General features: G+C 28.5%; 3 protein-coding genes across 3 annotated transcripts; 2 read left to right on the top strand and 1 right to left on the bottom strand.

Moving 5' to 3' along the window:
- Positions 1–638: 638 nt before the first annotated feature.
- PCHAS_0701400 (CIR protein) lies at positions 639–6464 on the top strand (the record flags this gene model as incomplete). Its single annotated transcript, XM_016797574.1, has 2 exons — positions 639–6230; positions 6342–6464. The coding sequence occupies 2 exons, from the start codon at positions 639–641 to the stop codon at positions 6462–6464; spliced, it is 5715 nt and encodes a 1904-aa protein (XP_016653512.1).
- Positions 6465–8144: 1680 nt separating this feature from the next.
- PCHAS_0701300 (CIR protein) lies at positions 8145–9258 on the top strand (the record flags this gene model as incomplete). The annotated part of the gene is made up of 3 exons (XM_016797573.1): positions 8145–8159; positions 8279–9064; positions 9166–9258. 3 exons carry the CDS (start codon positions 8145–8147, stop codon positions 9256–9258), a joined length of 894 nt encoding a protein of 297 aa, XP_016653511.1.
- Positions 9259–9918: 660 nt separating this feature from the next.
- On the bottom strand, positions 9919–11420 carry PCHAS_0701200 (fam-a protein; the record flags this gene model as incomplete). Its single annotated transcript, XM_016797572.1, has 6 exons — positions 9919–9990; positions 10145–10375; positions 10470–10579; positions 10750–10819; positions 10914–11151; positions 11290–11420. The coding sequence occupies 6 exons, from the start codon at positions 11418–11420 to the stop codon at positions 9919–9921; spliced, it is 852 nt and encodes a 283-aa protein (XP_016653510.1).
- Between the last annotated feature and the right edge of the window lie 1136 nt (positions 11421–12556).

Genomic DNA, 12556 nt, shown 5'->3' with positions numbered 1-12556 from the left:
AAACATTTTTATTAAACTCATTTTGATAACATAAAATCGCGTTTATTATATATTTACATATCACATAGTTAATAAGAAAGAAAAATGTGATATATACTAATTATTATTCTAAAAATATATTATATACAATGGATTGTTTAAGTTTATAATTAGTTCGAATAACCTAATTGGATATTATATGTTTTTTAAAATCTTAAAAAGATAAATAAATATGCACCCAATTATTCATTATAATGCATTTATATAGAGAGTAATGTTAGGATATACAAAGGCTATTGCACACTTTAAAATGCTTTTTAATCGATATAAATAAATTAAAACGTTTACACATTATACATGGCTCATTTTAAAAAAGAAACAAATTCAATTTGTTTTTAAATGTTATATTTAAAAGAAAAATTATTTCATCGTGTTTATAAATAAGATTCAATATATTATACAAAATAATATAATATATAAATATACTAATGATACATAACTAGCATTTTAACAATTTAAATATAATATATATCTCTTAATTCTTATATGTATACAGTATATAAGCTTTGAAAATTTTTTTATTAAAAAAAATAGAAAATACATTTCGTTCTTCATGTGTGGTAGCCGAGAAAACACACTGCCTATAATAGGTCAGAGGGATGACTCATAATATGCAAGATAAATCATTCAGCATTGGGAGTTTAAAAGGTGAAGATGGTGATGTTTATGGTCGATATTATGGATCGGACGGTGAAGAAGGTGGATATCAAGTTATGTCGGAAGATATAACAAGTTTAAGAGATGGGCTTTCAGGATTAGAGGGCAATCTATATGGGGAGCGTAATGTATTAAGTAAACAAAGTAGTAAATTAGAAAATACAAGTGGAGTAGGCCCAATAACGAAGAAATCACATAGTCATGTAAAGAGAATAGACGGTCAAACGCCGAAATTGAAAGGTGAGGAGGGTGATGCTAGTGATAAATATTATGGATTGAAAGGCCAAGAAGGTGGATATATAGGTATATTGGAGGATATAACAAGTTTAAGAGATGGATTTTCAGGATTAGATGGGGATCCAAATGGGAAAGATAATATATTAAGTAGCCATGGTAGTGAATCCGAAGTTGTAGGTAAAATAAGCCCCAAAGTGAAGGGATTACATAAAGATTTGAAGAAAATGAACGGTCAAACGAAAAGATTGAAAGATCAAAAAGGTGGGTCTCAAGTTGTATTTGGAGGTCGTTCAATTTTAAAGGGTAAATTGAAAGGCAAAGAAGGCGATTTTGATGGTCAATCTGATGTATTAAGTGGTCGAACAAAGGGACCAAAAAATCAAAAAGATAAATCTCTAGGTATATCGGGGTTTGGATCATATATAAAAGGTAAATTATCAGGTTTGGAAGGTAATTCTTATGGTCAGCCTGATGTATTAAAAGGTAAAACGCATGGATTACCAGGTAAAGAAGGTGAATTAAGCGGTCAAAAAGGTGAACCCCAAGTTGCATTGGGAGGGTATTCAGGTTTAAGTAGATTGAAAGGTGATGAAGGAGATTCTTATGATCAATCCGATGGATTAAGCGGAAAAACACTGGGATTGCCAGGTCAAGATAGTGTATCTCTAGGTGTATCTCCAGGGATATCGAGGGCTCAACCAGATTTAAGAGATAAATTATCAGGTTTAGAAGGTGACATAAATGGGCAACATAATGTATTAGGTAGCAAGAGCAGTGAATTCGAAATTACAGGTGGAATCACTCCCAAAATGAATATATCGTATGATAGTATGAAGGGAGAAAGTGGTCAGGCGCAGATATTGAAATATGAAGAAGATGGTTTTAATAGTCAATATGATGTATTAAGCGGACGAACAAAGGGATTGCCAGGTCAAAAAGGTGAATCACAAGCCGTATTGGGGGGTTCTTCGGGTTTAAGAAGTAGCTTGAAAGGTGAAGAAGGTAATTCTTATGGTCAACCTGATGTATTGAAAGGTAAAACACATGGATTACCAGGTAAAGAAGGTGAATTAAGAGATAAAATACATAGATTGCCAGATCAAAAAGGTGAACTCCAAGTCGCATTGGGAGGGTATTCAGGTTTAAGTAGATTGAAAGGTTCTGAAGGAGATTCTTATGATCAATCTGATGGATTAAAAGGTAAAACACTGGGACTGAAAGGCCAAGAAGGTGTATCTCCAGGAATATCGAGGGGTCATCCAAATTTAAAAGATAAATTATCAGGTTTAGAAGGTGATTTAAGTGGGCAACATAATGTATTAAGTAGCAAGAGCAGTGAATTCGAAATTACAGGTGGAATAAGTCCCAAAATTAATATGTCGTATGATACTGTGAAGGGAATAAGTGGCCAGGCGCAGATATTGAAAGATGAAGAAGATAGTTTTAATAGTCAATATGATGTATTAAGCGGACGAACAAAGGGGTTGCCAGGTCAAAAAGGTGAATCACAAGTCGTATTGGGGGGTTCTTCGGGTTTAAGAAGTAGCTTGAAAGGTGACGAAGGTAATTCTTATGGTCAACCTGATGTATTAAAAGGTAAAACACATGGATTATCAGGTAAAGAAGGTGAATTAATCGGTCAAAAAGGTGGATCACAAGCCGCATTGGGAGGGTATTCAGATTTAAGTAGATTGAAAGGTGAAGAAGGTGACGCTAATGGTAAATATTATGGAATGAAAGGGCAAGAAGGTGGATATCTAGGTATATTGGAGGATATAACAAGTTTAAGAAATGGATTTCCAGGATTAAATGGGGGTTCAAATGGGAAACATAATGCATTAAGTATCCAGGGTAGTGAATCCGAAATTATAGGTGGAATTCTCCCTCGAATTAAGATGTTGTATGACAGTATAAAGGGAATAAGCGGTCAGTCGCAGATATTGAAAGGTGAAGAGGGTGATGTTGATGGTCATCATGATGTATTAATCGGTCGAACAAAGGGATTGAAAGGTAAAGAAGGTGATATAAATGGGCAGCGTAATATATTAAGTAGCAAGAGTAGTGAGTTCAAGATTATAGGGGGAATAAACCCACAAATACAAATGCTACAGGATAGTATGAAAGGAACAAAGGATCGAACAAAGAGATTTGCAGACCAAGAAGATGGACCTCAAGTCGTATTTGGGGGAGTTTCAGATTTAAGTAGATTGAAAGGTGAAGAAGGTGATGCTAATGGTAAATATTATGGAATGAAAGGGCAAGAAGGTGGATATCTAGGTATATCGGAGGATATAACAAGTTTAAGAGATGGCTTTCCAGTAACAAAGGGGTATCCAAATGGGAAAGATAATGTATTAAGTGTCCAGGGTAGTGTATCCGAAATTATAAGTGGAATAACTCCCAAAATTAATATATCATATGACAGTATAAAGGGAATAAGTGGCCAGTCGCAGATATTGAAAGGTGAAGAAGGTGACGTTGATGGTAAACACGATATATTAATCGGTCGGAAAACGGGGTTTAAAGGTAAAGAAGGTGATATAAATGGACAACATAATGTATTAAGTAGAAAGAGTAGCGAATTCGAAATTACAGGTGGAATAAGTCCCAAAATTAATATGTCGTATGATACTGTGAAGGGAATAAGTGGCCAGGCGCAGATATTGAAATATGAAGAAGATAGTTTTAATGGTCAATATGATGCATTAGGCGGCCGAACAAAGGGATTGGCAGGTCAAAAAGGTGAGTCACAAGCCGTATTGGGGGGTTCTTCAGATTTAAAAGGTAGATTGAAAGGTGCTGAAGGAGATTCTTATGATCAATCCACTGGATTAAGCGGAAAAACACTGGGATTGTCAGCTCAAGAAGGTGAATTAATCGGTAAAAAAGGTGAACATCAAGTCGCATTGAGGGGGTATTCAGATTTAAGTAGATTGAAAGGTGAAGAAGGTGATGCTAATGGTAAATATTATGGAATGAAAGGGCAAGAAGGTGGATATCTAGGTATATTGGAGGATATAACGAGTTTAAGAGATGGATTTCCAGGATTAAATAGGGGTTCAAATGGGAAGCATAATACATTAAGTAGAAAGAGTAGTGAATCCGAAATTTTAGGTGGAATTCTCCCCCGAATTAAGATGTTGTATGACAGTATAAAGGGAATAAGTGGTCAAACATATGAATTACCAGGTCAAGAAGGTGATGTTGGTGGTCATCATGATGTATTAATCGGCCGAACAAAGGGATTGAAAGGTAAAGAAGGTGATATAAATGGGCAGCGTAATATATTAAGTAGCAAGAGTAGTGAGTTCAAGATTATAGGGGGAATAAACCCACAAATACAAATGCTACAGGATAGTATGAAAGGAACAAAGCATCGAACAAAGAGATTTGCAGACCAAGAAGATGGACCTCAAGTCGTATTTGGGGGAGTTTCAGGTTTAAGTGGACTGAAAGGTGAAGAGGGTGATATTAATGGTAAATATGATGGATTGAAAGGGCAAGAAGGTGGATATCTAGGCATATCGGAGGATATAACAAGTTTAAGAGATGGGTTTCCAATAACAAAGGGGGGCCCAAATGGGAATGATAATGTATTAAGTATCCAGGGTAGTGTATCCGAAATTATAGGTGGAATAACTCCCAAAATGAATATATCGTATGATAGTATGAAGGGAATAAGTGGTCAGGCGCAGATATTGAAATATGAAGAAGATAGTTTTAATAGTCAATATGATGTATTAAGCGGCCAAACAAAGGGATTGTCAGGTCAAAAAGGTGAATCACAAGCCGCATTGTGGGGGTATTCAGATTCAAAAGGTAAATTATCAGGTTTAGAAGGTAATTCTTATGGTCAATCCGATGGATTAAGTGGAAAAACACTGGGATTGCCAGGCCAAGATGGTGTATCTCTAGGTATATCAGGGGGTCACCCAAATTTAAGAGATAATTTATCAGGTTTAGAAGGTGATTTAAGTGGGCAGCATAATGTATTAAGTATCAATAATAGTGGGCTCGAAATTACAGGTGGAATAACTCCCAAAATGAATTTATCGTATGATAGTGTGAAGGGAATAAGCGGTCAGTCGCAGATATTAAAAGGCGAAGAAGGTGATTTTAATGGTAAGCACGATATATTAATCGGTCGAACAAAGGGATTGAAAGGTAAAGAAGGTGATATAAATGGGCAACGTAATATATTAAGTAGCAAGAGTAGTGAATTCGAGATTATAGGTGGAATGAACCCACAAATAAAAATATTGCAGGATGATATGAAGGGAACAAAGCGTCGAACAAGGAGATTTGCAGACCAAGAAGATGGATCTCAAGTCGTATGTATGTGCTTTCCAGGTTTAAGAAATCGATTGAAAGGTGAAGAGGGTGATATTAATGGTAAATATTATGGATTGAAAGGGCAAGAAGGTGGATATCTAGGTATATTGGAGGATATAACAAGTTTAAGAGGTAGATTTCCAGTAATAAAGGGGGGTATAAATGGGAAAGATAATGTATTAAGTAGCCAAAATATTGGACTCGAAATCATAGGTGGAATAAGTCCCAAAATTAATATGTCGTATGATACGGTGAAGGGAATAAGCGGTCAGTCGCAGATATTGAAAGGTGAAGAAGGTGATTTTAATGGTAAACACGATGTATTAATCGGTCGAAAAACGGGATTTAAAGGTAAAGAAGGTGATATAAATGGACAACATAATGTATTAAGTAGAAAGAATAGTGAATTCGAAATTACAGGTGGAATCACTCCCAAAATGAATATATCGTATGATAGTATGAAGGGAGAAAGTGGTCAGGCGCAGATATTGAAATATGAAGAAGATGGTTTTAATAGTCAATATGATGTATTAAGCCGACGAACAAAGGGGTTGAAAGGTGAAGAAGGCGATTTCTATGGTCAATCTGATGGATTCAAGGGTAAAACATATGGATTGCCAGGCCAAGAAGGCGAATTAACCGATCTAGCACATGAATTCAAAGATGAAGATGGATCCGTATATATTGAGGATTATCTTTCACATTTTACAATTGAATCACAAAGCATTTCAACAACAACAGAAGAAAATACAAATCTATCTCAGAATTTTCCAATTTTGTTGACTATTAACCCTCTAGAAGATTCGACCTCAGGTTCAAATTCAGATTCAACCCCAATTTTAACCTTAGGTTCAAACCCAACTTTAAACTCAGATTCAAACTCATTTTCAAATTTTGGAAATAAAATAACATACATTGTAGTTGCATTTATTTCATTTTTCATTATTTTAGGAGTTTCATATAAGGTAAATAATAAGACAATTCGAAAGTAGAAAAATTAAAAAATATACATTCCAACATATTTTGTGAGTGCATAAAAAACAATTAATTATATGTTTTTACCACTTTTATGTTAGTATTTTGCGCCTGGGTGGAAAAAAAAGTTGAAAAGAGAACAAAATGTGAAAAAGATTATAAATTTGTGTGATAAAAATAAACCCTCAAATGAAGTCCCAGATACGATCACCGAAGATAACTAATGGGAATAATTATAAATTGAGTTGATGAGAAAATGTAATTATTAAGTATATAGAAAATTATATGGCAGTTATTATTTTATTTTTTTGTTGATTTTTTTTTGTTTATAAAGGAAAAGGCGAACCTTTTGAATGATAACCTTAATTAATAACTTTTATTTTGGGGTTCAGAATTTATGAGCCTATTTTAAAACTCAATATAAGTATTAAAAATTATAAATATGTAAATTCATTTATTATTATAGGTAAATAAACTTAAATTATAATTAAAAAATATATTTATGTAATTATAATACGAAATTATATATTTTTATAATATGCATAAGGACGATGTTGTTAGAACTGTTCATTTATTTTTCAATTATAAATTTATTTATATAATATAAGAATAATAACATTACTAAAATAATGAATGAATAAAAATATGTATTTATAAAATCATTTATTATTGTAAAAATTTGTAATAAAATTTGTAAAAAATATAAACAGTGACACTCTAAATCTATATCATACATTACAATGTAGAATAGTTTGTTATGCATACTCAGTAAAAAAAGTATAAAACTGGATATTTCCTAAAATTTTCCTATAATCAACAGTTTATATTATTGAAATAATAAATCAATGGCATATAATAGTGCATTATAAAAGTATCAATGTTATTTATTTTGTTAAGCATATAGTTTGGGATATGTAGTTTTGTATTATAAACTTTTGGATAAATAGAAAAAGATTAAAGACCCTATAAAATTAATTGTCTTTTATTATTTCATATTAAAACGTATTAGATTATCCCTGTTTATTAAATCATATTTAACTTAAAATTGTATTATTTTATCATAGAATTAATAAAGTATAGAACTTTTAATAAAATGCTTTAATGCATATACATTGATAACTATAACACTATAATACATAAGATAAAAATGAACATTTAGGAATATTTAGAGACTGCTTATATATTAAAAGAGCAAGTATATTTTATCGTTCTCCTTTTAAAGTGCAATATAACAGACTAATCATATTTAGTTTTTTATTATACTTAAAAATTTGCATCAATACTTATTTATGTAATATATATAATATTTACTATGTATTATTTTAAAAATTATATGCGTTCGAAGAATTATTCAAGCTTATAAATAGCTCAATAAATATGGCTCATTGCTAATTGTTGTGTTAAATCATAGAAAGATGCTCAAAATATATTATAAAAGAACCCATAAAGTATATTCCTAAATTGGTGTACATAGGAATAAAAGCCAAGCTATTGGATTTATTAAAATGGATCATGAATTTATATATATTTATGTATATGTAATTAGAAATGGAAAAATGCAACTTAATTTGAAAATACAATAATTTTAGAAAAAACTGCATTATATATTATAAGAAGAAAGTATATAAAAATGAAATTTATCATATTAAATAACGATTTATATACTTTTAAGGATTGTAGTAATAACAGCATTTTTTGTACAAAATGCATCATATATACATATGGCAAAAGTATATTAAGCAACCCCTATTTAAGGTAATTTAGCTAATTGCCATAAGTATAATATGTTTAACGAAATATGATTGCTATGTAAAGAGATTAGTAGATACAACAAATATTTTATGCAATATATATAAATAGTATCGTTCAGCATAATCTCCAAATTATAACAAAATTTCATTATAATGGCTTCTGCAGTGGTATATATACTTTTTCTTATATTATTTGGATGTTGCATTGCATATATATTATATTAATTTTCATTTTAGTAACATTTATATTAATACATATTTTATTAATTTTTATAATATTTTCATAGTGTAACGCAATTAAAGCGATCGATAATTTTATTGTTGTGAAGGAGGGAAATATAGGAGTAAATATTAGTTTTAAGGAGATACTAAACCCTTATTGTACTGTCAAGAGTTTAGTGAACAAGGAAGAATGTCAATCTTATAATGAAATGGTTAGCTCTGCTTTTATATTATTGCTAAAATTTTTAAATCTTGTTGATGTTTACGATGGTGATTTAACAAATGATAGACTTGCTGAATACGCTATTTTATGGTTAAGTTATAAACTAAATCAAAACCCACAAAAAGGGATCAACACATTAAACGATTTCTATACTAGAAATATAGGAAAAAATACCCATTATACTAGCACTACAGATGATATTGATGTTTATAAAAGTTATAAGGATTTTATAGATAAAAATAATGATTTGATGACTGTTAATATTAAAGAAATATCTCAATTTTATGCTCCATTTAAATCATTATGTGGCATGTATATTGAATGTAATGGAAAAAAAACAAATCACACAAAATGTTTAGAAAAAGCTAACGAATTTGTTGAAAATTTTGAAAAACTTAATGGAAATTCTGATATTACTGGAAACAGTTCATACAGGCATATATTGTATACTTTATCGGCTGATTATAATAGTTTAAAAAGTGATTGTGCTGAAAAATGCACTGATTGTAAGGATATTCCAATTCTTTCAGAGATAAAAACTCCACCATTTTCGTCGATAACAAGTAAATTAATTTCAGTTTTATTGATATTTGTTGCAATACCAATATCTTTGGGAATTGCTTATAAGGTAAACAATAAGGAATTTATAAATATAATATTAAAAACAATTTTCATTAAATATATGCAAACTTTAACAAACATCATATGCTTCTTAACAATTTATATTAGTATTCGTTATTTGGATTTGATAAACGACTTCATAGACAATATTTAAGAGAAAAACTAAAAAAAATAAAGAAGAAAATGAATCATTATATATGATTCGAAGAGTAGTGACTATTTCAGGAATGGTAATAATGATTGATACATGTTAAGAAAATGTCTATTTGGAGATAAATTATTTTTATGCTTATAAGAAAGCTTAAATAATACAATCAATAAAATATAAAATTACATATGTATATTTATTGTATTTTTGCATATTTTTATGTTGTGAATCAGAGTTGAGGTTGCGTTTGTGGAACCCATGTATGTGTCAGGGTTATGTATTATGGGTTATCGTTTTGTTTTATGGAATATACCTTTTTGGTTAAGGCTATATTTTTATTAATTCGTTTATAATTTGATAATATGTTTGTAGTATATGCTGATTAAATATACGTATCACCCCGTATGTTTAACCTCGAGATTATGTCTATATTTGTATACAAAAAAGGGTGATAAGCATTAAACGAAAGGAAATTACAAATAAAAGATCTTCACAAATAATAGATATATTTGTAGTATTCATAAAATTAATGCATATAGATGCATCCTAATATTAAAAGACATAAACAAATAATATAAAAAATAATTCTTAAAACACAAAAACACTTTATGATGGTAACTTAAAGAAACCATTATGTATGGAAACAAATCGTTATGTTAACAAAAAATTTCTAACATTGCGATACTGAAAAATATACATAAATATATGTTTATCTACAACGAATAAAAATTATTTAAAGTTTTTTTAACAATGGATTTTCGACAATTGAAAGTATGCCCATCAATCTAAGAAAAAAAAGATAAATAGATGAATATATAAAATGTTTAAATTTTTTACAAAATATAGTATATATTATAAATATGTGCATTTATTTAAAACAACATTTTTTTAACAAATGCTGAAATAAATTATTGTTATAAAAATTTGTATATCGCTTACAGATTCGATATAGGTGATATCAACAAAATTGTGTATTTTTCGAATGAAGTATCCAGCTACGTTAACCATCGTTTTCTTTAATTTTCCTTCTACAATATCATCTTCAGGATCTATGTCAATTTTGAATAAATTTGCGTTTTCTATGATTTTGTTTTTATATTCTTTATCGGCAGGATAACCATCATTTGTATTTGGTGAAGTAATGGCAATTATAGTTTCATATTCTGATACCTGCAAAATTAATAAAAGCGTATTTGAATAAATTATTGTGAATAACATGAAAAATGCAATTTATATAGAAACAGAAGAGAATAAGTTTCCTTACTTTAATCTTTGCAGCTAAAGCATTAAAATATTTATCACGGCCCTCAGACCAACTTTTGTATCGTTGTTGTATCAATACTAAATTTGGAGTGTACATACGGATAATTTTTCCTAAAAATCAATATTATAAAATTACATGGATGAAATTAAAATAGTATGAATTTGAAGATACAGGAAGCAATAAACAGTATCATATAACAATGGAAATAATAAATCATGAAATGTCGAATAAATAGTAGCATCAATATACTAATTTGACTAATTATTTATATTTTATATACTTTTAGAAGAATTTTTATCTAAAAAATGTTCGCTATCGGGATCCCATAACATGTTTATTATTTCATTATACTAATGGAAACAAAGAGAAATATATGCATATAAATTATAATCATTTTTTAATTTTAATTTGGTTTATAACTTAATATTGTTCATTAATTGATACCTTATTGGTATGATTATATTTAAATTTAACTCTTTGAATAACTGCGCCTCCTTCATCTTCTTTTTTAGAAAGAGTAATATTAAAATTTCGACTCCATTTACATAATTCATAACCATCTTTAGCTGTAGCATAATGCTCTATATGTGCTGCAGCTTCGGTCATAAGTTTGGCCGCATTTACAACTTCCTCGCGATTGGTATGTATTAGGTGCTTGTATTTTAAAAAGATTTCATCTGGACTATCATTGATAAAAATGGACATATTTTTTATGAGCACAAAAATAAAGTTATTGATTTATATTATAGCATTATTGCACAGGCATGTATTTAATATTTTCATAATGAAATATGTAATATATATTGATGCATTTTCTTACATAGCATAACGTTTTTTTGATTCGAGTGTTATACTTCCTTCTGGATCTGCCTCAGCTGCAAGGGTTTTATTATTCACATATATGGAGATACTTAAAAAAAAAAAAACAATTTGAATATAAAATTTATTCATTTTTGAGCTTTACAAATAAAATATTAAAATATATATTAGTATTTTTTTTAATTAAGAATTAACAACGTAAAAAATAGCATAGTATAATTAAAATTGAAGCAAATAATTTCTCCAATAAAGTATAAAAAAAATACAAATTATTATTTAAATGACAAAATATATGGCTTATCAGATTTATAAATTTAATATATTTTTGATTTAAATAACTCAATCATAAAATGACGTCGACGACAGAACCTTTCATATATTACGAATATAAAAAATATTATTATTCATAATTTCATTAATATTATAATATATAAAAATTAATAATTTTAATTATATTATATAAATGGGATTTTTAACATACAATATTATAAATATAAGGTTTTATATTTTTATAATTAATTAAATTCAATTTAAAATTTATAAAAGATCTCATTATGTATGGAATTACATATGCACTTATATTTATGCATAATAGAACAAAACTGTTGCTTGTACATATAAAAAATCAATCATTTAAAATAAAAATATAAGAGCAAGAAAATAATATAAAAAAATATATTTTTTTTAATATAATTATATATACTTACATTAATAATTATATTAAAATAATTATATTGCTATCTTTTTCCATTTTTTTTACAAAATTTCTTTGATATTGCCTAATTTTTAATATAAAACAACGTGTTTTATATTTTTAAATATTAAAATAATTTAATTTAATCTGAGGAACGCAGTTAATTTTTTTATTACTAATAATGTTATAATAACCATATTTTTTATTTCATCATAATAATAGTATGATAAAATACATATTATGAGAATCAAACATTCTGCGACATTTTTATCACTTTTAATGAAATTTTGCTAAATACCACTTGTCTAAAAAAATTATTAATCTTATAAAAATTATTTATTGGTAATAATTTGACACCCATGTTTTTTTATAAATGAATGCAAATTATAATTTTCGCTTTAATAGTAAAACTGAGCATATATAAAATTAAAAAATACGAATAAATAAAATATAAAAATAAAATAATGAAACATAAAGTTGCAAAGTCAAGAAATATATATATGAATACATATAATAAATTTAGTTTTTATTTTAACATTCTTGATACCGGCGGTGTTCATGTATTATGGGTTAT

The sequence above is a fragment of the Plasmodium chabaudi genome (assembly GCF_900002335.3).
Source record: "Plasmodium chabaudi chabaudi strain AS genome assembly, chromosome: 7".
NCBI classification, from domain to species: domain Eukaryota; phylum Apicomplexa; class Aconoidasida; order Haemosporida; family Plasmodiidae; genus Plasmodium; species Plasmodium chabaudi.
Note: the sequence above shows the minus strand (reverse complement) of the source record. Positions and strands in the feature narration are given on the sequence as shown.